The 21,851-nt window shown below is 40.8% G+C and overlaps 1 protein-coding gene across 1 annotated transcript in view; it reads right to left on the bottom strand.

Annotated features, from left to right (window-relative positions):
• Window positions 1-21,851, bottom strand: part of Heatr1 (HEAT repeat containing 1) — a 42,715-nt gene that overhangs the window by 6,564 nt on the left and 14,300 nt on the right. Inside the window, exons 15-36 of the mRNA XM_031358057.1 lie at window positions 21,415-21,626; window positions 20,940-21,061; window positions 20,027-20,218; window positions 18,877-19,060; window positions 18,592-18,728; window positions 17,721-17,913; window positions 16,906-17,075; window positions 16,358-16,516; window positions 14,729-14,971; window positions 14,195-14,326; window positions 11,826-11,929; window positions 11,550-11,693; window positions 10,806-10,924; window positions 10,592-10,713; window positions 9,178-9,306; window positions 7,812-8,042; window positions 6,733-6,859; window positions 6,041-6,201; window positions 3,249-3,295; window positions 2,801-2,924; window positions 1,675-1,815; window positions 447-739 (exon numbers count right to left, since the gene is read on the bottom strand). Coding sequence (XP_031213917.1) covers window positions 447-739; window positions 1,675-1,815; window positions 2,801-2,924; window positions 3,249-3,295; window positions 6,041-6,201; window positions 6,733-6,859; window positions 7,812-8,042; window positions 9,178-9,306; window positions 10,592-10,713; window positions 10,806-10,924; window positions 11,550-11,693; window positions 11,826-11,929; window positions 14,195-14,326; window positions 14,729-14,971; window positions 16,358-16,516; window positions 16,906-17,075; window positions 17,721-17,913; window positions 18,592-18,728; window positions 18,877-19,060; window positions 20,027-20,218; window positions 20,940-21,061; window positions 21,415-21,626 — 3,486 coding nt within the window. The remainder of the gene's footprint in view (window positions 1-446; window positions 740-1,674; window positions 1,816-2,800; window positions 2,925-3,248; window positions 3,296-6,040; window positions 6,202-6,732; window positions 6,860-7,811; window positions 8,043-9,177; window positions 9,307-10,591; window positions 10,714-10,805; window positions 10,925-11,549; window positions 11,694-11,825; window positions 11,930-14,194; window positions 14,327-14,728; window positions 14,972-16,357; window positions 16,517-16,905; window positions 17,076-17,720; window positions 17,914-18,591; window positions 18,729-18,876; window positions 19,061-20,026; window positions 20,219-20,939; window positions 21,062-21,414; window positions 21,627-21,851) is intronic.

The following is a 21,851-nucleotide window of genomic DNA, read 5'->3' as shown; positions in this document are numbered from 1 at the left end:
CTGAAAAAGAATGTTCTTCAATGGCCGAGCATGCACTAGGTGTCAGGTTGTGCGCAAAGCACAAGGCCTATAAGGAGAAACTAGGGGTGGGTAGAATACGCCCATGTATTACAGATGGCAGGGCTCTAAGAGAAGTAATTTGCTACAGCTGTATGGCAGGCTATGATCAGAGCAAGAGCAGAGTCAGAAGCATCCAGCTTCCCTCTGCCACCGCTAAAGGCTGCTGTCTCTGGCCATGCTTCCACTGCATCCTAAGCACAGTGGCTCTGTAAAGGAAGAACGTCACCAGGCAATGTCTGAAGGTCACAGAATGGTGCATTTTCCAGAGCAAAGAAAAGATCAATTCTTTCACCACTCTATTTTCATTTCCTTTCTATTCAAGAAGCCGACAGTCCCAAAGGCATTCCTTTCCCCTTTCTGTTGTAGTGGCTCCTGTTCCAAGGTACCTGGGCAGCTGGGGGATGGCCAGAGCTTCCAGAGTGGACGTCACCTCTGCTATGCACAGCAAGGCGCTTCCCAGGACATTTTTCTCCTCCTTTTTCTCTGGTGCTATCAGCTTTACTGCAGTGCTGAGAACTGGTATGAAAGGCTCTCGGTTCTGTGCCCCAAAGTTCTTGCATAGGAGTTTCAGGGTGTACAGTGCTGTCTGTCTGTTAATTGCCTGTTCATCTTCTGCCTCCTTTTTCTTATGTTGCACAATGGCCAGAAGGACTGGAACCAGTTTGAGAAAGCGGTGAACCTGAAGAAATGGCAGCCAAACAACCAGGAATCAGAGCTACAAGAAGGGACATCTGGTCTCCTTTCCCACCTCCCCTGCTTGGGTCTGAGTCCCGCTACACAACCACACTCTTCCCAGTCCCCAGTGTAGAGAAGTTAGCTAGGGGCCTTCATCATGTTAAACAAGAGGTCTACCATAGAGCTCCAGCTCCAGAGCTCTTTTTTTTTTTAATTTTTTTTTTTTTTTAGTTTTTTTGAGACAGGGTTTCTCTGTGTAGCCCTGGCTGTCCTGGAACTCACTCTGTAGACCAGGCTGGCCTCGAATATTATTATTATAAATGAGTACACTGTAGCTATCTTCAGACTCACCAGAAGAGAGTGTTAGATTTCATTATGGGTGGTTGTGAGCCACCATATGGTTGTTGGGATTTGAACTCACAAACTTTGGAAGAGCAGTTGGTGCTCTTAACCACTGAGCCATCTCACGAGCCCTCCAGACCTCTTTATACTGTTGGTTTTTGAGATAGGGTCTCACTAACCAGTCCAGATTGATCTTGAACTCACTATACAGCCTAGACAGGGCATGAACTTGATATCCTCTTGTCTTGGTCTCCTAAGTGCCACTACACCATCTGCCTTTCTTACTGCTAAAGCATATACTGTCTGACCAACTTCTGATCCATACACAGTGTCCCAGTGAGAAAAGATCAAAATATGATTCAGCTAAGGGCTGCATGGGTCACAGCAAGCAGAAGTGCATCAGGAATTCCATCCTCAGATCTTCCTTAACACATCTATAGCATGAGAATCAACAGCATGTGTGTCTCTCTCTCTCATACATCACACACACTATGACAACCCAGACAGTAAGAGCCTTCCATTTTAGATGGTATGCCAGAGAATTGCGGGCAGGTGAAGCAAGTAGCCCTGCAGGTTTGCAATAGGGTCCTCACTTACCATTTTCTTCTTCCAGAATGTGTTGTGTTGGAGCTTGTTATTCAAAAGATCCAAAGCTTTCCTACGAACAGATGGCAGGGGGTTGTCCACCAGCCCTCTAATCACAGAGATGAATGTTTCTGTGGGCAGCAAGGCATTGACCTACAGAGAAGGGAACATTTAACACAAAAGGAAAAGGAGAAACTCAACTCTGGAAGACAGACTTTATTATTTTGACAGAAAACATACCCATGGTAGCCTCGAATTCCGATTTGAGAGCTGGGACTACAGGTATGTTCCACAAATCACCATGGCCAGCTCAGACTCTTCTTTATTATAAACCCTGAGGTGCCAGACATTTTCACACATGTTCTCTCACATAATTCTACAACAGCTCTCAGGCAGTTATTACTAATCACAAATAAAAGCAAAACTGCAACACTAAAAGGAATTAAGCTACTCTAGGCCATGTCCTGATTTCAAGGCCCAGCATATATCTACTACATCTAAACAGCCTTTTATATTATTCCACTTCAATGATGCAGACCATTATATCTACATGATCAACAATTAAATTCATCACATTTATTAAGGCACATGTTCTCATCATTGGTAGGGAAACACTTATTTTCCAGACAAGTTTGTTTTTAGACATGAAGAGACTTGAACAAGAAAAATGTGAGCTTTCCTATACAAGAAAAGTTATTAGTTAAGTGTATTGTTGGGCTGGTGAGATGGCGCAGCGGGTAAGAGCACTGACTGCTGTTCCAAAGGTCTTGAGTTCAAATCCCAGCAACCACATGGTAGCTCACAACCACCTGTAATGAGATCTGGTGCCATCTTCTGGTGCATCTGAAGACAGCTACAGTGTACTTATTTAATAATAAACAAATCTTTGGGCCGGATGGAGCAGGCCCACCAGGATGAGCAGAGGTCCTAGGTCCTAAAGTCAATTCCCAGCAACCAGATGAAGGCTTACAACTATCTGTACAGCTACAGTGTGTACTCAAATGCATAAAATAAGTAAATCTTAAAAAAAAAAGTATACTGTTAAAGTGCAAGTTTGAGTTAAATAATTTTACAATGGCATAAGAAGTAGTAACAAGCATGGTAATGAAGGGGAGAAATGAAAGCCTGGGAAGCCCACCTTATCCAGCACATCATAAGCTCTGCTGAGCAGCGCACGCCAAAACTTCCCAGTCAGTTTGTCTGCATTCTTTTCCATGGACTGTGCTACTGTGTTAATGTAGCTGAGGACCGTTTCTAGCAAACTAAGAGACACATTCACAAAAGGCAATTTAGTAAATTATTTCAGACTTATTTCAGAAGTTACAGGAGGGAGAGGAGAGGATGGATCAGCACTGGTTATCCTCTGCTTGGAAAACCAGTCCACAGTCTTCACTCTGCTTTGGAGCAAAGTATTCAGGGCAAAGGAACAAACTGGACAGACAAAAATGTCTGCAGCAGGAATGACAAAGCTTGGGTGCAGAGCGGCAGTGAACGTGGCCAGACTGTGTGCATCTGTTACATTCATTCTTCCAATTCCTTTGCAAGTTGGAATTATTCCCAAGAAATTAAAAAAAAAAGAACCATACCTCTGTTCAAGTCCATGTAGGCTCTTTGGACCACCACTTTCTACAACCTAGGAATTAAAGAAGCTGCATGAGAGCAGTGCGGACACTGTGATGAAGTCATTTGACATGGGTAAACGAAACAGGTATTACCATAAACCTCAAACTCTTGTGCCATGACAGTTTCATTAGATTCACATCTCCCTCACTGGCTGCAACCATTTAATTGGGTTGTAGTATGTGTTCAGCACGCCAAGATTCAGGAAAACATCAATGCTTCTTTTATAAAAAGCCTGAGCCTGTAAGCTCATACTGGGTATTAAATCAAGCACTATGAAAACAGATATGGCTTATCATGTAATTGCTTCCTGGTTCTTCCTGTACCACCAAAGAAAGCCTGCACCTGCCATTAAGTTTCTAAATAGCACATACATCAGAATTTCTTGTTTGTTTTTGTTTTGTTTTTTGAGACAGGGTTTCTCTGTGTAGCCCTAGCTGTCCTGGAACTCACTCTGTAGATCAGGCTGACCTCAAACTCAGAAATCCACCTGCCTCTGCCTCCCAAGAGCTGAGATTAAAGGCATGTACCACCACTGGCCGGCCCATACATCAGATTTTTGAGACCAGGATATAGAAACCTATCTTGTTTTAGTTCTTTCAGTCCAGTGATACATATTGTTCCTCTGTAGGTTATTTAATTACTTTCCTTTATTGCTAGATAATTAATTTATGCCCACTTTTCTATGTATAGATTGAATACCACTGCTTACCTAAAATGCTTGAGATGAGACCTATTTCAATTCCAGATTTTTTATTTTGAAAAATTTGCAAATAATGATAGTGAGGATGGGACACATGTATAAACATGAAATTACCTTATAGCCTGAAGGTAATTTCATGCCATGTTTCTCACATGCTTCCTTGTTTTGACCGTGACCTGACACATGAGGTCAGGTGTGAGATGGTTTTAAGAACTGGGTGTTTTGAAGCATTTCTGTCAGGTTGAGGTTAGGGATGTTCTCCTGCACTAATAAAGCTTGAGAACATCTCTCTAAGTCTCTTAGGCATCTGGCCAAGCTTTATTCACCTCTGACCTGTGCACACACTACCTGCCACTTGGATGAACAGCAGCAAAGCAGTGACCCATTTAGTCCATGTTTCTTGCTTTGCTCACCAGGGTATTTGAATTCTACCAAGAATTAACTAGCCATTTGTGGTTCCTCTTCATCAAAATGCTATTCTTTGTCAGTGTTGGATGGAGACTGATGATCTCACTCATGAGATGCAGTGACCTTCGTCTTCAGCTTTCCTTCCATTTGTTTATGGTAGTGTTTTGTTGACTCAAAATGTGAAAGAAAAATCATTTCTCCTTTGATCACAACACTGTTCTCCTGGGCTTTCTTTTAAAAAGCTCTAGGTGTTGCTTTTCACATCAAAGTTTTTCCACTGTCCATGGTGTGAAAGCAGACTCAGTGTTCCCCCATGAATAGAAACACATCATGCCCGCATTCAATGTACTTTGTGGCTTTGTAAACCATCTGCCACTTCCCCTCCCTCCCCCACCTAGGTGTGTTCTCAGCCTGATGGTCAGCTCACTGACCTGTCTGATCACGCTTTCTCTACCATTTGGCTTAACCCCCAGCATGTCAACTTCATTTTTAAAGAAGTTAACTGGGGAAGTGTACTGAACTTTTATGTTTAACCTAGAATCTTTGAACAGTTGAGTTTTTTTTTTTTTAAATCAATTTACTTTTAATGTGTGTGCTCTTGTGCATGCTACAGTGCATGTATGGAGGTCAGAAGAATCTTGCAGGAATGGGTTCTCTACTTCCAATATTCAGGTTCCCAGGATCAAACTCAAGTCATCAGGCTTGGCAGGATGAGTATACCCGCTGATTCATCTAGCCAGCCCAACACTGTGTCTTTGTATGCATTAACACTGTCTGTTTTTCAAGTATTTTTTTGTGCCTTTTAGAAATTATTGGAGCAGTGTGGCACATGCCTTTAATCCAGAACTTGGTAGACAGAAACAGGTTGGATCTCTGAGTTCCAGGACAGCCAGGCCTACACAGAGAAACCCTGTCTTAAAGAGAAAATCCTGGAAATTCTATTATAATATTCTTGCCAATGTTTCATTAGGCTGAATTTTCAATACCTCATTTATGTTGTATTGCTTATGAAGATTTTTTCCTTATAATTTAAAAATAGAAATATTTTATAATGGTGAGGTAGCTGGCACACTGAGATAACTCTACTATGCCACCTCTATCAGGAAGATGGAGCTAATGGCTAGGTCTAGGAGATTGCTGATCCTCTTTTTTTCCTGATTCTCACTTTCTTTGCTTGCACAGAAGTGGTGACAGAAGGCTTGTGTTCCTGACTTCTGGAGAGGTGCCGACACTTCACCCTTATATAAACAACAGCTTCCTAAGAGAGCTTTATCAGGTGGCTGTATTGTTCACAATCTTCCCTTACAACCAGGTGATTTCTCCACTTGACTGGCAGATACTGGATTGGGAACAGTTTGTGGTTGGCATGCTATCCTCTATTTGCCTGGAGATGACCGGTGGTATGCATGCTCACGTGCTTCCACTGGGTCTATACCATCTGAGAATGACATCACTAGGTCTCAACTCTGGTAGACAGTGTCCAACAGTCTGCATGGTGAAGTGCACTGGTTTTTTACTATTTTTCAAGACATGCCTCACATTTTCACAAGACATTTGGTGAGCTATTTTTTTTGTGAGTCTGAGACACTGATCTTTAGCAAAAACAAGATCAGTTTTTATCATAAACATGCTTAAGGAACATATTACCTTTTTGAGGAAATGATTGGAAGCCAGGAGTTGGGCCATGAAGGACACTGACAAATACTTAAAATGCCGAAGCTGCTTGCCTGTGTGAGTGTCCACCTTAAAAACTGGTAACATTTCATTTTGCACTTCACTCTTAATAGATACTGTCTTGGAGGTGGCTTCTGAAAAACAGCAACAAAGCAGGTAACTTTACCATCTCCAACAACTAACCTATACAATGTGCAAGAGTGGCATGGTGAGCAGGATGCCATCTCAGAGACAACTGTGCTGGGCTAGGAACCCAGACTTTTCCTTAGTCAAAGCAGTGAGTGATGGCAGAATATTTACCAAGGAAGCAGCCACCCCACACGCCTGAGAAGAGTGAGTAAAAGTACAAAATACAACAACACGGGAAAGTGGGGACAATCAGACATTCTAGATCTGGATTGAGATCCTGTGGGCTGGAGCCCAGAGGCCAAAGGAGGACACCTCCACTCAAAATACTTATCTAAAAGCTGAAGATGTATATCTCAGAACTTTAAACTTCAGATACAGCTAATAGAGTGTTAGAGGTACAGTGGTCCGGATCTCTGATGTACTTGACATCCATAGTTCATCTATGGATGCACTAGGGTTCCAAGGACTGCCTCATTCCCATCTACTCTGCTGCAGCTCTCAGCTTAGATGGTAGCCCATACCCGACTGGGGCTTACCTTCCTTTTCCTCTGGCAGCTTTTCTAGGTACTGGAGGATATGCATCAAGCTCTGGACCTGATGCTGGACACTGAATTCACAACAGACTGAAATCCAGAACTCAGTATCTGCCTCTAAAATAGCATCCTGTTTGGAAAGAAAGGGAAAGGTGACAACACTGACCAAAAAGTCCATCAGTAAGTTCAAATTAAGGACATGCCCAGAACACACCCTGCAGCAGCAAGTGCCTTTCCATGTAGTTGTTAGCAGATGAGAAAGCTATGAATTCCTTCAGTAATAGAGATTCAAAGAACCGTGCACAGGAGCTCTGGCTCTTCCAAACAACTGGCCAGTCCTCCCCTCACATAGTGCCTCCATAGGCGGCTTGCAGAGACCCTGTTTCAATGCCCCTCTCTGTTGGGTTTAAAATAGAACCACTAGTGGGGCTCCAGACCCATTTCTTAGAAAAAGTCAAGGGGCTCTTAGAAAATGTTTTGCGGGGCAGTGGTGGTGCACGCCTTTAATCCCAGCACTTGGGAGGTAGAGGCAGGTGGATTTCTGAGTTTGAGGCCAGCCTGGTCTACAGACTGAGTTCCAGGACAGCCAGAGCTACACAGAGAAACCCTGCCTCCCAAAAACAAAACAAAACAAAAAGCAAGAAAATGTTTTGCTGCTAGAGATGTTCTGTGTTGCTGGATGGTGGTGACACACACTTTTAATCCCAGAAATCAGGAGGCAGTGGCAAGTGGATTTCTGTGGAGGCCAGCCAAGTCTACAGAGTGAGTTCTAGGACAGTCAAGGATACACAGAGAAATCCTGTCTTGAAAAACAAACAAACAACAAAAGATGTTCTGTATCTACACACACACACACACACACACACACACACACACACACACACACACACACCCAAAAAACAAACAAACAAAAAACCCCACAAAAACCTAAGAAACAATCTTGAAAAACCTTCTGGGTGAGCACTGTCAAACTGCACACACTAAGCAGTGCTAGTCCCATACTTAAGCTGACCAATATCACACAAAACCCATGTGATGCCACCCCACTCCTTCTTACCATCCCACCTGATATATATTCTGACCTTTTCTCCATAGGCAGCTACCAACACTGTTTTAGTGACATACTGTTCAAAAAGCAAGACGAGGAGAATCCACAGGAATTTTTCTGCGCCCAGCGTGCTGACAAGCTGAACAAGGATGGGCAGGCGCCTATGCTCTGGCACATGCGGAAGTGCGTCCACAAAGACACCAATGATTTTCACCACAATCTCTTCAACATTCCTACTGACTTCTACAGAGTCTCCATTATCAGACTGCAAAAGACCAGACAGGGACTTGAGGAGGCACAAATAACCTTCAAGAGCAGCTTTCAGAGCGATCAGGTCTCTTAGTGACAACTCAGCGAGTGTCTATCTTGTCTCAGCCATATTTCTGTATAAATCATGCCCTCCGTTTTGTTGGTCCAAATCCTGTTTCTTATGAATTTTTCTGGTTGTTCTAGACCACAATGTTTCCTTACTCTCGACTCTTTAGCATTTTTCATTTGGCACCTTATGTATGCATATACACATAGAAACACACATCAGGCATTCGCCCTATAGCTGCCAATGTACTGGACAGAGGAAGCACCAACCTAACACCAAGAATTACAAGGAGACAGTGTGAATCTAGTTTATCCTCAGGACAGTTAAAAGCATGGCAAATGACACTCACAAGTGTGAGTGTGAGGTAACAAATGACACTCACAAGTGTGAGTGTGGGGTAACAAATGACATTCACAAGTGTGAGTGTGGGGTAACAAATGACATTCACAAGTGTGAGTGTGGGGTAACAAATGACATTCACAAGTGTGAGTGTGGGGTAACAAATGACACTCACAAGTGTGAGTGTGGGGTAACAAATGACACTCACAAGTGTGAGTGTGGGGTAACAAATGACATTCACAAGTGTGAGTGTGGGGTAACAAATGACATTCACAAGTGTGAGTGTGGCGTGACAGATGTGCTGGAAGCTCCTTTTCACATCGTGCATTTGTGTCCACCTGGTAAAGACAAGGGTAGTCCTGGCTCTCAGGCCATGCTTAGAAAACCCGTGTTAACATGCATGCTAATAAATTTGACCTTGTAGCTATAAAAGTTCCTTTCTCTTTTTTTTTATTGTATTCTCAATCTAAAAGCTTCATTATCAAATTATAAAACAGTCAATTTACTTATCATTACGAGGTCAAAGGCTTCCACAACTACACTACTATAGTTCAGTGAAACCAGATTTAACATATTTGATGGTAGTACCAGAATATGTGGTTAATTTGTATGCCCATTTGTTGGCTTCACCACTGTAAAGTTCTGGACAAAGAGGAATCTGAGTGCTTCCAAACTGGCATTTACATGAAAAGTGCACAAATTAAATACAGTAACTAACAATGATGGTGGTATGCAGACAGCTTACCTGAATAAGTGCTGGAATGACCATTTTCACTGTCTTGCTAATAACTTGAAAACTATAAGCATCATCTAGACGCATGACATTGGCTCCCATGAATGTGAAAATAGACATGATGTTGTGAAGAACTTTATCCTGAAATAAAGTACAATTATCACCATTTTATCTTTCAAATACCAAAGAGTTATTTTAAAAATCAATAAAAAATTAGAACTATCCCTCCTCAAGAACAGGCAAAGGGCTGGGACTAGAGCTATAGTTCAACAGCAGAGCGCCTGCTTAGCATGCACAAGGCCTTAAGGTCAATGCCCTACCCCACCAGAAATAAAAACAAGCAAAAAAAAAAAAAAAGTATAATAAAATGGGCAGATCTCCCACGCATGAGGCAGCCATGGATGGGTCAGCCGGGGCAGGGCAGGAGAGTTCTCCCTGATGGTGTGGAAGCGAGAGAACTGGTGGGCTGACCAGCTTAGATACCTCTCAGCCCCAGATCCAAGTCTCTGAATTGGTCCACCCAACATCTACCCCATTAATAAACTGTCAGAGTGTATGAAGGGGCCAGTGCTACATTTTCAGAACTACTGGATCTCCATGATACAGGCCAACAACAAGATATCTCAGAGGAGTCCCAGTGAGGATCCAGTATTGACAGTGTAGCATAAACTAGAGGCCTCAGACCTCACCAATCCGTCATTGCAATGAACATTTGCCAGCAAAGAAGTGCAGACAAAAGGGACACATTATAGCTTCCACAATGAGCTTTTGTGAGTTTTTTTTCTTCTCCTTTTGGTTGCAAGGCTGGAGGGTGAGTACAAGGGACTGGAAGATAAGTGGGAGTAGGTACATGATGTGAAATTCACAACAGACCAATAAAAAATGAAAGGCGGGGGGGTGGGGGTGAGGGTGGGATCTCAAGTTTCCAAACATACAAATGGTCAACATACAAAAGAAAACAGATAAACATGAAGGTGGCAGTATCCAAGACTGGGGGACTGTGATATCAAAATGACAAGACAGCCTTTGCATCCACTACAATGGCTAGGAGTTCTACTACTGGACGGATGTCACTTCCATGAGATAAATGATAATTTTGTGTGTGTCTTGTTTAGTATCTTCTGGGGATTGGCAAGCTAGTCTTCCTGGAGAGTTACTGGGTATCAGATGATGTATGAAGAGCTAACCACACCAGCTGAAGCTTCATCACATTCCAGTGAGAAAAGTTACTATTATTTTTAATTTACTAACTGAAGCTTCTTCTTTCTTTCCTAACACTGGGAATCACACTTGGTCTAACATTTGCCAGGCAAAAGCTCTACCACTGCCCCCTAACCCTCTGCCTAATGAGTTTAAGTCAGTACACATCAATGCATTTAAGAAGCCAACCTGAAACAGCCACTCAAGTCTTAAATCTTTCACTTACCGGAAATATTCCAGCAACAGTACCCAAAAGTAGCAGGGCATGGTGGTGAGTCTGCGGCATCTCCGAGAGGCGGATGCACTGCACTATGAGCTCCACATTGAACTTCTCCTCATCCACAATATCTACAGTGGAGGGAAGGAGAAGGTCTGAGTGGCTGATATACTCATGTGCAAAGCAGATCATTTTCTGCCCTTCCCGTCCACCAAGCACATACCTTTAGGTATTCTGCCACCGTCTGGGGAGAGTTTTTGGCAGATGTTGAGCAAACAACTCAGAATTAACTGCTTAGTGTACTCCATGTTCCCCTGCTCTGATGACGAAGGTTCTAAACACCTTCAAGAGCACCAGGAGAGAAATGATTAGGAATTTAGAAGTTAATACAGTCATATTAATGTCTACTGTTCAAAACCTATTCAATAAGGAACAAAGAAAACACTATTATTAAGCATAGTCTAATAGATTTCTAACTCTAGTTTTGTTTCTCAAACAGCCAAGTACATCATACGATTTCTTTCCACAAATTATATACTTCCCACTAACCTGCTTGCAATCTCCTGACAATGTAGAGAATCACTGTACTTTATTAATGACAACAGACTCCTCGGTTCAGTGGCAAACTCTAAGCTATGTTTTCTAATAATTTAAAACTAAAATAATGCAGGTGTCACACAGCATCCTTAAAATACAAGTGACAGTGGCTAAAGAATGACACTGGAAGTTAGTAGAAAAGCTGGTAGATCGATGAGGTCAGCTACTACACGACCCAGGAAGAAGTCAGCTTAGGAAATCCGTAATGGTTATTGAACCCAGTCTTTGGTATTTCAACTACAGTAGTTTAACTTCCTTTATTGGACAGATGATCTGAACAAGAAAAGTATCCCCAAAAGACAATGATAAATCAACACAAGCAAATTTTTAACACCCTATTGTCTTAAGGACCAAATCCAAGTGCTATTACCTTGACAGCAAATTAAAGAGAGTTGGAATCAGTATCTGAGGGCATTTGAGCTTCTTTTTGTGCTGCAACAACTCCAGGATGAGAGTTACTCTTTGCCAGTAAGGGCCCTCCACTTCTTGGACAGATTCGACATCTTGTGACTTTCTAGGAAACAGAGTTGACAATGCAAACACTATTACACCTGTTTATGCAAAACTGGTGAATATCTAGAAACCACAACTATAGCCTGAGCCTGAGGAACAAGACCAGACCCCTTGGTGTGTTCAAAGCTCTTACTTCTGTTGCATTTTCTGCCTTCTTGTTTGCTGAACTGTACCCAAAGCTTTAGCTTTATCTCGTGGCTCCAGTTCTATTCTGATTTGTTCAGCATCGACAGAAATCTGAAATGTTGAAATAATGGCTTGTGAGAATTCACTGGAACAAGATTACAGCAATAGTTGTAACTATAAACTATCAACATTAAAATAAAACAAGAGAGTTGGGTTGGGGTGACATACACCTTTTATCCCAGCACTCCGGAGGCAGAGGCAGGTGGACTCTGAGTTCAAGGCCAGCCTGGTCTGCACTGTGAGTTCCAGGACAGCCAGGAGTTCACAGAGGAAGCCCATCAACCAATAGATAGATAGATAAATAAACATAGCTGCAATAAATATGATTGCACAGGTCAATGAAAGCATTTCAGTCCACACTTATGTCATTATGCCACTTGAAGTCTGCCCAATCCCCAATACAAATACTAAAATGACATCCTATGCATTATTCATGATGTTCTCAAGTATAACATTGAACAGATTCCTATGGTACTTACTCCCTGTCACAAAGTACAGAAATACATACATACTAACTACACTTGTCTTACAACCAAGGCCAAGCTTATCTTTAGCTGACGTAACATGTTTGAAAATATGTCTTCTTTGGTTTGTCTGGCTTTGGATTTTTAGAGATAGGGCCTCAGTATGAAGCCCAGGCTGGCCTTGAACGTGTGATCCTCCTGCCTCACCTTCCAAGTGGTGGAATTAAGGTGTGCATCAACCTATGGCTTGCAAATATTTCATGTGCACACTAAGTCTACTGGTTTTTTGTTTTTTTTGTTTGTTTGTTTTTTGTTTTTCGAGACAGGGTTTCTCTGTGTAGCCCTGGCTGTCCTGGAACTCACTCTGTAGACCAGGCCGGCCTCTAACTCAGAAATCCAGCTGCCTCTGTCTCCCAAGTGCTGGGATTAAAAGCGTGCGCCACCACCGCCTGGCTAAGTCTACTGTTTACTGAGATGGAAAGAGACTAATTTAGAATAACATGCTCCTTTTTACAATCTCTTAAATGTCTTATGAAATTATCATATGAAAGAATGTCATATGAAAGAAATGTCTCTTTTAGGCTGGATCTCAATTTAACAGAATTAAATTATCATTGTATTTAAAGTCTGTTAAAATATTATCCTCCATGATTTTAATTATCCCTATTTCCTTACAAATAAAAAAAAGCAGAGTTTGTCCCATAAAAAGGGTCAAACTCTTTAACTAGAGCTAGAATGGCATCCTGGGTCTACAGCTGCCTTGCCCTCTCCCTATCTGATGTTACTTTAGAAAAAAAGCAGGAGGAATAAGGGTTCCAACCGAAGCCAACACCACACTCGCAGACATGAATTTAGCTTGAAGGTTCACTCTAGCTGAACCCTCCTGCCAGCACATACTTGCTTCTAGGGGATTCTGGTCTATGTTATAGGCTTCTACTTCTGAGTATGGTATGGTACCACTTCTCTAACACAGCATCTCACAATTCCATTCACCCTTCAGTGTGGAAAACCTTCTGGCTCCACATGCCAAAGCAGATATATCCTCACCAACTGGGAAAGATTAACAGATTCACAGCCCAAGAGATTCTTTAGATATGGGGTAGAATCAAGAAATCTCTTTTTCTTTTTTCAAAAGTTTTGAAACTGCAAGTAAATATTTGGATTCAATTCAAAGAAAATAACTGTAAAATATATTTGTGAGATATTCATTAAAATACAACTATGGGCTGAGTAGTAAATGATATCAAGTAATTACTATCAATTTTTTCAGGTGCATTGTAGTTATGTTAGACAATGGTCATTTTGAAAAGGTGAAAAGGTAAAAAGTGCACAAGGATGGAAATGAAATGTTTTAGACTTGCTTTAGAATACTTTCTTCTGCAAAGAAAAAAGAGAAGAAAAAGCTGTTAAAGACTGAAAGCTAAATCTGTATACTAGATTTTTCATCATTAAAGTTAACTATTTTATGTGTATGGGTGCTTTGCTTGTATGCCACCTTCATGCCTGGTGTCTGTGCAAGCCAGAAGAGGATGCTGGATACTCTGGAACTTGAGTTACAGAGCCTTGGGAGCAGCAACGTGGGTACTGGGAATCAAACCCAGGTCCTCCTCTGGAAGAGCAACAAGTACTCTCAATGACTGAAGCCATCTCTCTAGCTCCAACTTTATTAATCTTATTGTTACATACATACTGAAGACAGAAGATTTGGGTTCTGAACCTCTCTAGTACACAATTTCCTATGAGTCTTGTTAATGATGAAATCTGACCCCAAAGGAACACTTTAAAATGCAGGTTATATACTTTGTCAACTGGAAAGACTAAACATGCACAAATTACAAAGTTTGCAACTTACCCCTTTAAAAACACTGCCAACCATCTGAACACATTGTGAGTTTTTGCAGTTCACTAACAAGTCAAACAACACACACAAAAGCTTCTGCTGAACCGTTCCATCTGATATAGCTGCAAAAAATGGCTTTGTAATCTAGGAGCAGAAAAACCCAGAGTCAGAAAACAAACTTCAATACAACTGTGCTTCATTTTTCCATTTAAAATTCAATGCTTAAAAAAAGGGAGGGGTATTTCTTACTATTGTGTGTTGCAATGCATGCATATGCACAGGTGGAGCTAAGAGAAGACCTTTTGGGAATCATTCTCACTGTAGGTTCTGGGGAATCACTCAAGTTGTCGAGTTTGCCTGGCAAGCATGTTTACCTGTGGAGCCATCTCACCAGGTTTTAAATGCAATTCTTTCTAATGGCCTGCATGCAACTTTTGTACAGTAGGTAAAATATACCTGTGCTTTTAAAAGCAGGTTCAACCTACTACTAACTTACAACTGTCTTCATGCTTGATTAAGCTTGGGTTTCTAAAGGAAGCCACTGACCTTTTCAAGAGCAGTAATCTGAACGGTTGGCATTCCTGGGTGAAGCTCCTTTGTTGTGTGCATAGCCTTTATGAACAGGTCCAGACTCTTTGGGTCTTTTTGTAAAAGTGAAGCTGAATACTCATTGTATTTTCCCAGAATGAGAAGCAAAACAATGGCCTCATCTTTCAGGACAGCTGTGGGTTCCTTCTCCACCTTCTCTAGGAGCTGTTCTACCATAGGCAGCAGCTGGACAAGCACCATCTAAAGACACAGAAAGAAGGTTGTTAGACTCTTGCTTTGCTCAGGTCTGTTCACCTGACAGTTCTTTAAAAGACACTGTGATTATGAGGACAGAAAATATGACCTAAAATATGAGTAAATCAACAGTTCAGCATTTGCTAAAGCATTGCATTTCCCTCAACCATCATTTCCAGTTTGATATGACTAATATGAACTCAAGTGAATTCATACTATATGAAGGTTATATTATATTATATTAATATAAAGCCAAGGCTTCAGTAATCTAAATCATAGGTCAGCAAATCATGGCTTATCTAACAAAGTCAGTGATGTCTTTTTAAACTCTTTTAAAGTCTTTTTAAACTTTCTTTTAAAGTCTTTTTAAACTTTCATTTACAACAGCCATAATTATGTCTGCATACTCTCTGTGGCTGCTTTCCTAAAAGTGGCAGATCTGAGAAGCTGCAAAGAAAGATGGTCCACACACTCAAGAGTTGTTTCTTGATATCTAGAGTACTGCCTCTAACCCACTCCTTAAACAAAAGCCTGTATACTCAAGCTCCTTATAGAACACGGCATAATGTGAGCACATAATCTAGCACAGCTTTCCAAAACTTACCTCTAAGTTAATTACAGTAATAATGCTGTGTTTTTTAGGAAATAAGGACAAGAAAAAAAACCCTGCCTGTTTACTATAAACATAATTTTTCTCCCAAACATTTCCAATTTGAACCTGGTTGAACCAGAAGACATGAACCTCACAGACAGGAGTATGGACCATATTCTTATTCACTCCTTTATACAAGAAGTTTTGTCAACTTGTAAATGTCCCCAGTGACAACTCAGGACTGATAATTGATAAAATTGAGTATATAATCAATTAATTTATATTCCATTGTACCCATTTTAATTCTCTGAATACTTGTGGTCAGTCGAGAGCAATGGGAAAGATGGGCATTTGAGGCAGAGTAAATAAGGAACTTAAAAGTCCACTAGCCAGAACAGACACTTCCTTCAAATCACAGGCTTCCTAGGACATAAGGTAGCCTGTGCTTTTCCTTCCAGAAAAATTCATAAAGCCATATATTTTATAAGGAAGGAAAAAGTTCCAGTTTCAGAGACTACAAATATGTTTTCTTTGTAGAGGATTTCTCCTTGAAAAATGGACACAAATCAAAACCTATCTGAAATAAAGCTGATACAAGATAACACATAATTTTAAAGTGAATGGACATTTCTGAAATGTGCTTTTTGCAGCCTGTATCCTTCTTTTCTCTGTAATTCTTCCTTTCAACTTATGAAGAACATTTTCCCCTGGGAGCACTTGGTTGCTTCCTCATACATGACAGTTACTCCCCAGGTCACACGGCACACACAGTCCATACATTCTGTGAAAATCTCTCCTACCTCACTGTTCACATCTTGAAATACTTTCATCAAGTCTTTTGCAATGTAAGATGGGCAGCCATACACATAATGAAGAAAGGTTCTCAGGATTTCAGACAACTTATGATGTGATTTCTGTTTCTCTTCATTCTGTAGTTCATCAAATAGTGTAGCCAAATCCTAGGATACCAGAAAGAAAGAAAATTGTATTAAGGGAAAACAAACTTTCAGGACTAAACATTCTAATGGAAGATTCTTTTCCAAATGCAGTGACATTTCTTACACCTTTTTAATTTCTCTTCAATAAAGTCCCACCTAGAAAGAATATCAGTATCCAAAAGCTTGCTCATTATGAAAGGTTCAACATTACTCTTTCATGCAAGAAAAGAACAGCAGAATCGAAACACAGTCTATGACCTTTAAAAAAAAGGATCAAAAGCCTGTAGTTGCTGATGTAAATTTTTAAGTTAGTGGATTAGTCTCCCCACAATTCCTACAAGGTACAGGAAGAGAAAGCTGCTCCTGTTCCATAGGCCCTCACATCTCAACCTGCTTTGACAGTGGTCTACCTGAACCACGTAGGTAGCATCTGAAGTGATCTCCTCTGCCTTAGGAACGAGGTGACTGATCACCAGCTGAAACTTTGAGGCTACTCCGCTGAGGGCCTGGAGACACTGAACAGCAGCTCTGCGGACTTCTTTGATAGGGCTGCCCAGACTGAGGAGCAGAGACATCACCACTAATACCAAAGGGAAATAATGTGTCAGTGAGCAAAACTTAAATAGTGGCAAAGGGACACAGCGACAGGTTCCTTGTAGGGCTGGGAACACAGGTCAGTTGCATAGCATGCATCTGGCCCGGCTACCATCTCTAGCACTATCCCCATCCTAGCCATCACACACGCACAAAGTTTCCCTCTCAGACTCCTTCTTCTGAAGACTGTTCATTGCCTAATTATTTCAGAAAAATTTGGGCCATGTTTCCTCAAAGCATACAAATGAGCCCAGAAAATCTACTGTCACCATGTGCCACCTGGCTCTTTTTCTTAATTTTTAAATTATATTTTTAATAAATAAATAAAAACAAGGATATTTTCTGTTTCTATATGTAGTGGGGGTGCAATCATCACTGACTGAGTGCAGAGGTCGGAGGACAACTTTGAGGGGTTAGTTTTCTCCTTTAACTATGTAGGGACTGGGATTAAATTTAAATCATAAGGCTTGGTGGCAAGTGCCTTTATCCTTGTCACCATCTCCTCTATAGAATCAACTATTTTAATAAATTATGTTATCTCTATACAATCAGGTGCAAGATTACATGCTATACCTCCTCACAGTGTACGATGTCTATAATGTACTAATTAAGAAGTTAAATGTGGCATTACCTGGAGATGCAGTGGATGCCAGCTTTTGTTTATACTGTGTATTCTGAGAAGAAAGCATCACAGAGCCTATGTATAGAGCTTGAGTCTGCAGCTCTGATTTCACAGTGCAGTTAAGTGGATTTGAAAGGCTAGAACCATAGGTCCACAAAACGCAAAAGAACTTGAACAACTGAAGAACATCTTGTAGATGTACCTAATCAAAAGAAAGCAAAACAAAGTGAGTGAAGTCTAGTTCTTACTCAGATATGCTGTCCCGAGATCTTTTTACTACTGTACAGTAACCACACAGGAGTGATCTGATGAATCACTTCTTCAATATTCCGAACTTTAACCTGTTAGAAAGGATGTCACTGCAGAATGACATTCAAGAAGCCTCACTACAACTTTGCACTTGAAAATACCAAACAAAAAAAGACAGGTGCATTAACTAAAGGGAGGCTTCACTAAAAGCTCTCGAAGGAGTGAGAGATGGTGACAATGCTGAAAGCCACAGAGTCAGTCAGACAAGGACAAGAACACACTGCTTGCAGAGAAGAGGCAATAAAGCCCACAGAAGTTTCGTGAGTGACTCTGAATCTCCTGAATATCACCTGTGAAGACTCAGCCAGTTTATTCATCTATAAATGATATTTAAAACACAAGCAGACTGAGTTGTTTTGATTTTTAAACACAACAGCTCATCAATAGGGATGCTGCAGTGCTAGTCTATATCCCACATGCTGTCTGGCTCTGAGTACTAGACTGCTCTAGAGGGCATGATTATCAGCGCACACTGTTCGCTGCTGTAAAATATACTTTACTATTAGACTTTAGTAATAAAATAACCTACACTACCGACAACAGAAATGCCCGTGAGGAGCGAGCCAAGTACCTTCATTATAAGCCTCATCAGAACCCTGAAATGCATGGCGTCAGAAACCTCCAGCAGCATTTCAAAGATACCAATGAGCAGGTGCAGGTAGTGTCTGCCATCTTCATCCAGCTGCTCGGGATTCCACCACATGGCACCTGAGGGGACATGGTGCATGGTGACAAAGAGAAGCAATGGGCAATTCTATATGAGCATGCTCTCGCTCGTTGTTCAAGTGAAGGTGAACCATGTATGGCATTAAGAACGCAGTGCCATACACATTAAAGACTCATGGCCGTGCCTTACCTGTAGGAAAAGATTTTGGAGCCTTGAGTGCAAAAATAAAACATTTCAGGGAAAATACAAGTAAAACGGCGTCCTCCATGGCAACCTTCTGCGCACTCTGGACCTGCTGCACGTAGTGCACCCACAGTTCCTCCGGCAAGCCTCTGTTCAACATCAGTTCCAGGTGCCACTCTGAGGGGATTTCCTGAAACAGGAATGGAAACGGAAACTAGCTCATCCTCAGGGTAGTTCCAAACAGGTGCTCTGTGACTGCAACGGATGTGTACATTCTAGTAGGGAGTGTCACACTGATTGTGTGTGTGTGTGTGTGTGTGTGTGTATGGACACATTGCTGCAGCTGAAAAGATACTCAGTCCTCGGAAAGGGAGCAATAGAGTAATGTGAAACAACCTGCTGACTACAGTGAATAAGACACAACCGCTCTATACTGCTAGCCCCCAGGACAAGCACAGCTCCAGTGCCTGCACCATAAAAAAAAAAAAAAAAAAAAAGACAGTTGGACATCCAAGAGGGGCTACTTGAGCCACTTTTTAAAGTTTAAAGAAGCATACTAATTTTAACAATGGCTACAACTAAAATTTATAAAACTCCTGAGTATACATAAATATGAAGTGTAATTCTCTTAGCAAATCCTGTAATGAGCAGCCCTTTGAAGTTTAGAAGATAAATAAAAGGAAAATACTGATGCAAACAGCAGATATTAAAACAAGCTTGCTACCTCAAAATGGGGCACTAGGAACTTTAGTAACACTGTCAGGGACAACAGAGGGCCAGAGACATCTAGACCCACTGGAATACTCAATGTTTTAAATATATAGGATATTCTTTCAATAAATACTAGAACAAGTTTTGTGTGGAAGTGAGTCACCAGAGTAGATAGGAAGGGAACTTGGATTATTATAAAAACAGTAAAAGAGTCAGTTATGACAGAAAATCCTCCAACCTCAGAACCCTGTGATTCAAGCAAACTTCCTGCAAAAGCATGAGAGTGCTTTGTCTTGACACCGTGGCTACCATTCCGACCAGCGCTTCCCACTTCCCCAGCTAGAGCCAGACTGCGCAGCTTCTGGGCTTTGGTTTTGCTGTGGCTATCAGGCCACAGTGTTATTTTTCCCAACATTCAGTTTCCTGCAGACACTGCACTCCTTACCACAGCAGTAATGATGCTTTTGAGCTTCTTTATTTTTTTCTGCAATAAACTGAACACTCTTAAAGCATATGGGAAGCAGGTTTCTCTGAAGGATGAACAGCAAGAGATAAGCACAGACACAATCACGTGAAATGCCACTTTCTGATTCAGGTTGTAGGACTCCTTTTCTCCAGCACATACTAAATCTTCAACCTTGAGAAATAAGCATATTTATTACTAGTTAGTCAGTCTTCTATCTCAGGCCTACCTGGGTATCATATATAAAGTGAGATGACAGAAAGCCTTTTAAAATCAGTAAACACTGACTACTAAGCCATTATACAAACTCTTAGAAATTATAATGAACATAAACAGACTTGACAAGTTAATGCATTTAACCCATAGACCTAAAATTACAAGCAACAAAAAAATCAATAAATCAGATACCTAATACCATTAAAAGGTTTACTATTTTCTTTTAATTTCATTTTGCTATGTTAACAACGAAAAGACTTTGATATTTTAAATATAAATAGGAAAAATTTAAATTTAAATAGGAAAAATGAGATTAAAAGGAAGAAAGTATTCTTACTAGTCCAAAAATGATATAAAATATTAAGGACTTCAGATAATCCGTACAACATGCCAAGTTAGTCACAGGTGTCTTATACAAGCTTATAATCCCAGCACTTGGGAGACTAAGGCAGGAAGATCATAAGTTCATCCTTGGCTACACAGTGAGTTCCAGGCCGGCTTGAGCTCTAACTCTCAGCTATGGCCCCAAAGGAATACACAAAATTACTTTTGTATTTGTTTAAAGCAAAACAGGGTATAAGAATGGAACAACAGCAAAAATTCAGAAAAGCCATGTAGAACAGAAGTGGGTGCCTAATAAGCATGAGGAGGACGAAGACAGGAGGAGCGGCACACATACCAGCTTCAACACCGAGGAGCGGTCTCCTGAGTTTAAATTGCTGCCCAGCAACTGAACCATCTTCTGGTTCCCTACACCAATTATTTCTGTTGATTTTCTGCTTCTAATAACATTTTCAAGAGCTGTAAAAGAAAAAAAATTTGAATCCTCTATCACTGCCATCTACATAAAGTATTGGGAAAAAGTAAGACATTTACTAGCTCTCTACAAAGACTTGCTTCTTATCTTTATTTTTAATCCAATTTGGAATTTTCTTATCTTCTTTATAAAATAGATACCTGCTTTATAAAGTTGTTCCAGGCCAGCTTGAGTTATAACTTTCAGACATGGCCTCAAAGGAATACACAAAATTACCTCTGTATTTGATTAAAGCAAAACAGCTTTTAAGAACAGAACAGCAAAAAGTCAGGGGGAAAAAAGCCTTGTAGAACAGAAATGGACATTTAACAGTGACTTTAACAACTGACTTTCTTACCTTCTTTCCAGCCTCTTAACAGAGGATGCAGAGAACAAATTCCTGATTTTGACAAATGTATAGCAATTTTTGTATCAGGAGACTCTATATCATTATTAGTAATAACCATAAAAGGCAGCAACTGGACAACCACCTGATTTGACAACTGGTCATTTTTACTTAGTATCTCTTCTTTAATTAGTATGTTTGATGCTAGCTCAAGCACCCTGTACCTGGAAGACATGAAAGTACATTTGATTCAGACACATGTCAGAGTCTTCAAGTCGGCAGAATTCATTATTACACTGTTCTAGATCAACTAGCAAAAGCTTGTCTAGTCTCCTAGTCAAAAATATTGCTCAGAGATCACCAAGATACAACCTCAAATCCATCCCAATAAAGGAATTATCTAGCCAATAACTTTGTCCTGTCAAATATCTTAAAAGGAGACAAACAAA

This window comes from Mastomys coucha, unplaced genomic scaffold, assembly GCF_008632895.1.
Source record: "Mastomys coucha isolate ucsf_1 unplaced genomic scaffold, UCSF_Mcou_1 pScaffold7, whole genome shotgun sequence".
Taxonomy (NCBI): Eukaryota; Metazoa; Chordata; class Mammalia; order Rodentia; family Muridae; genus Mastomys; species Mastomys coucha.
This window is presented reverse-complemented; position numbering and strand designations above follow the sequence as displayed.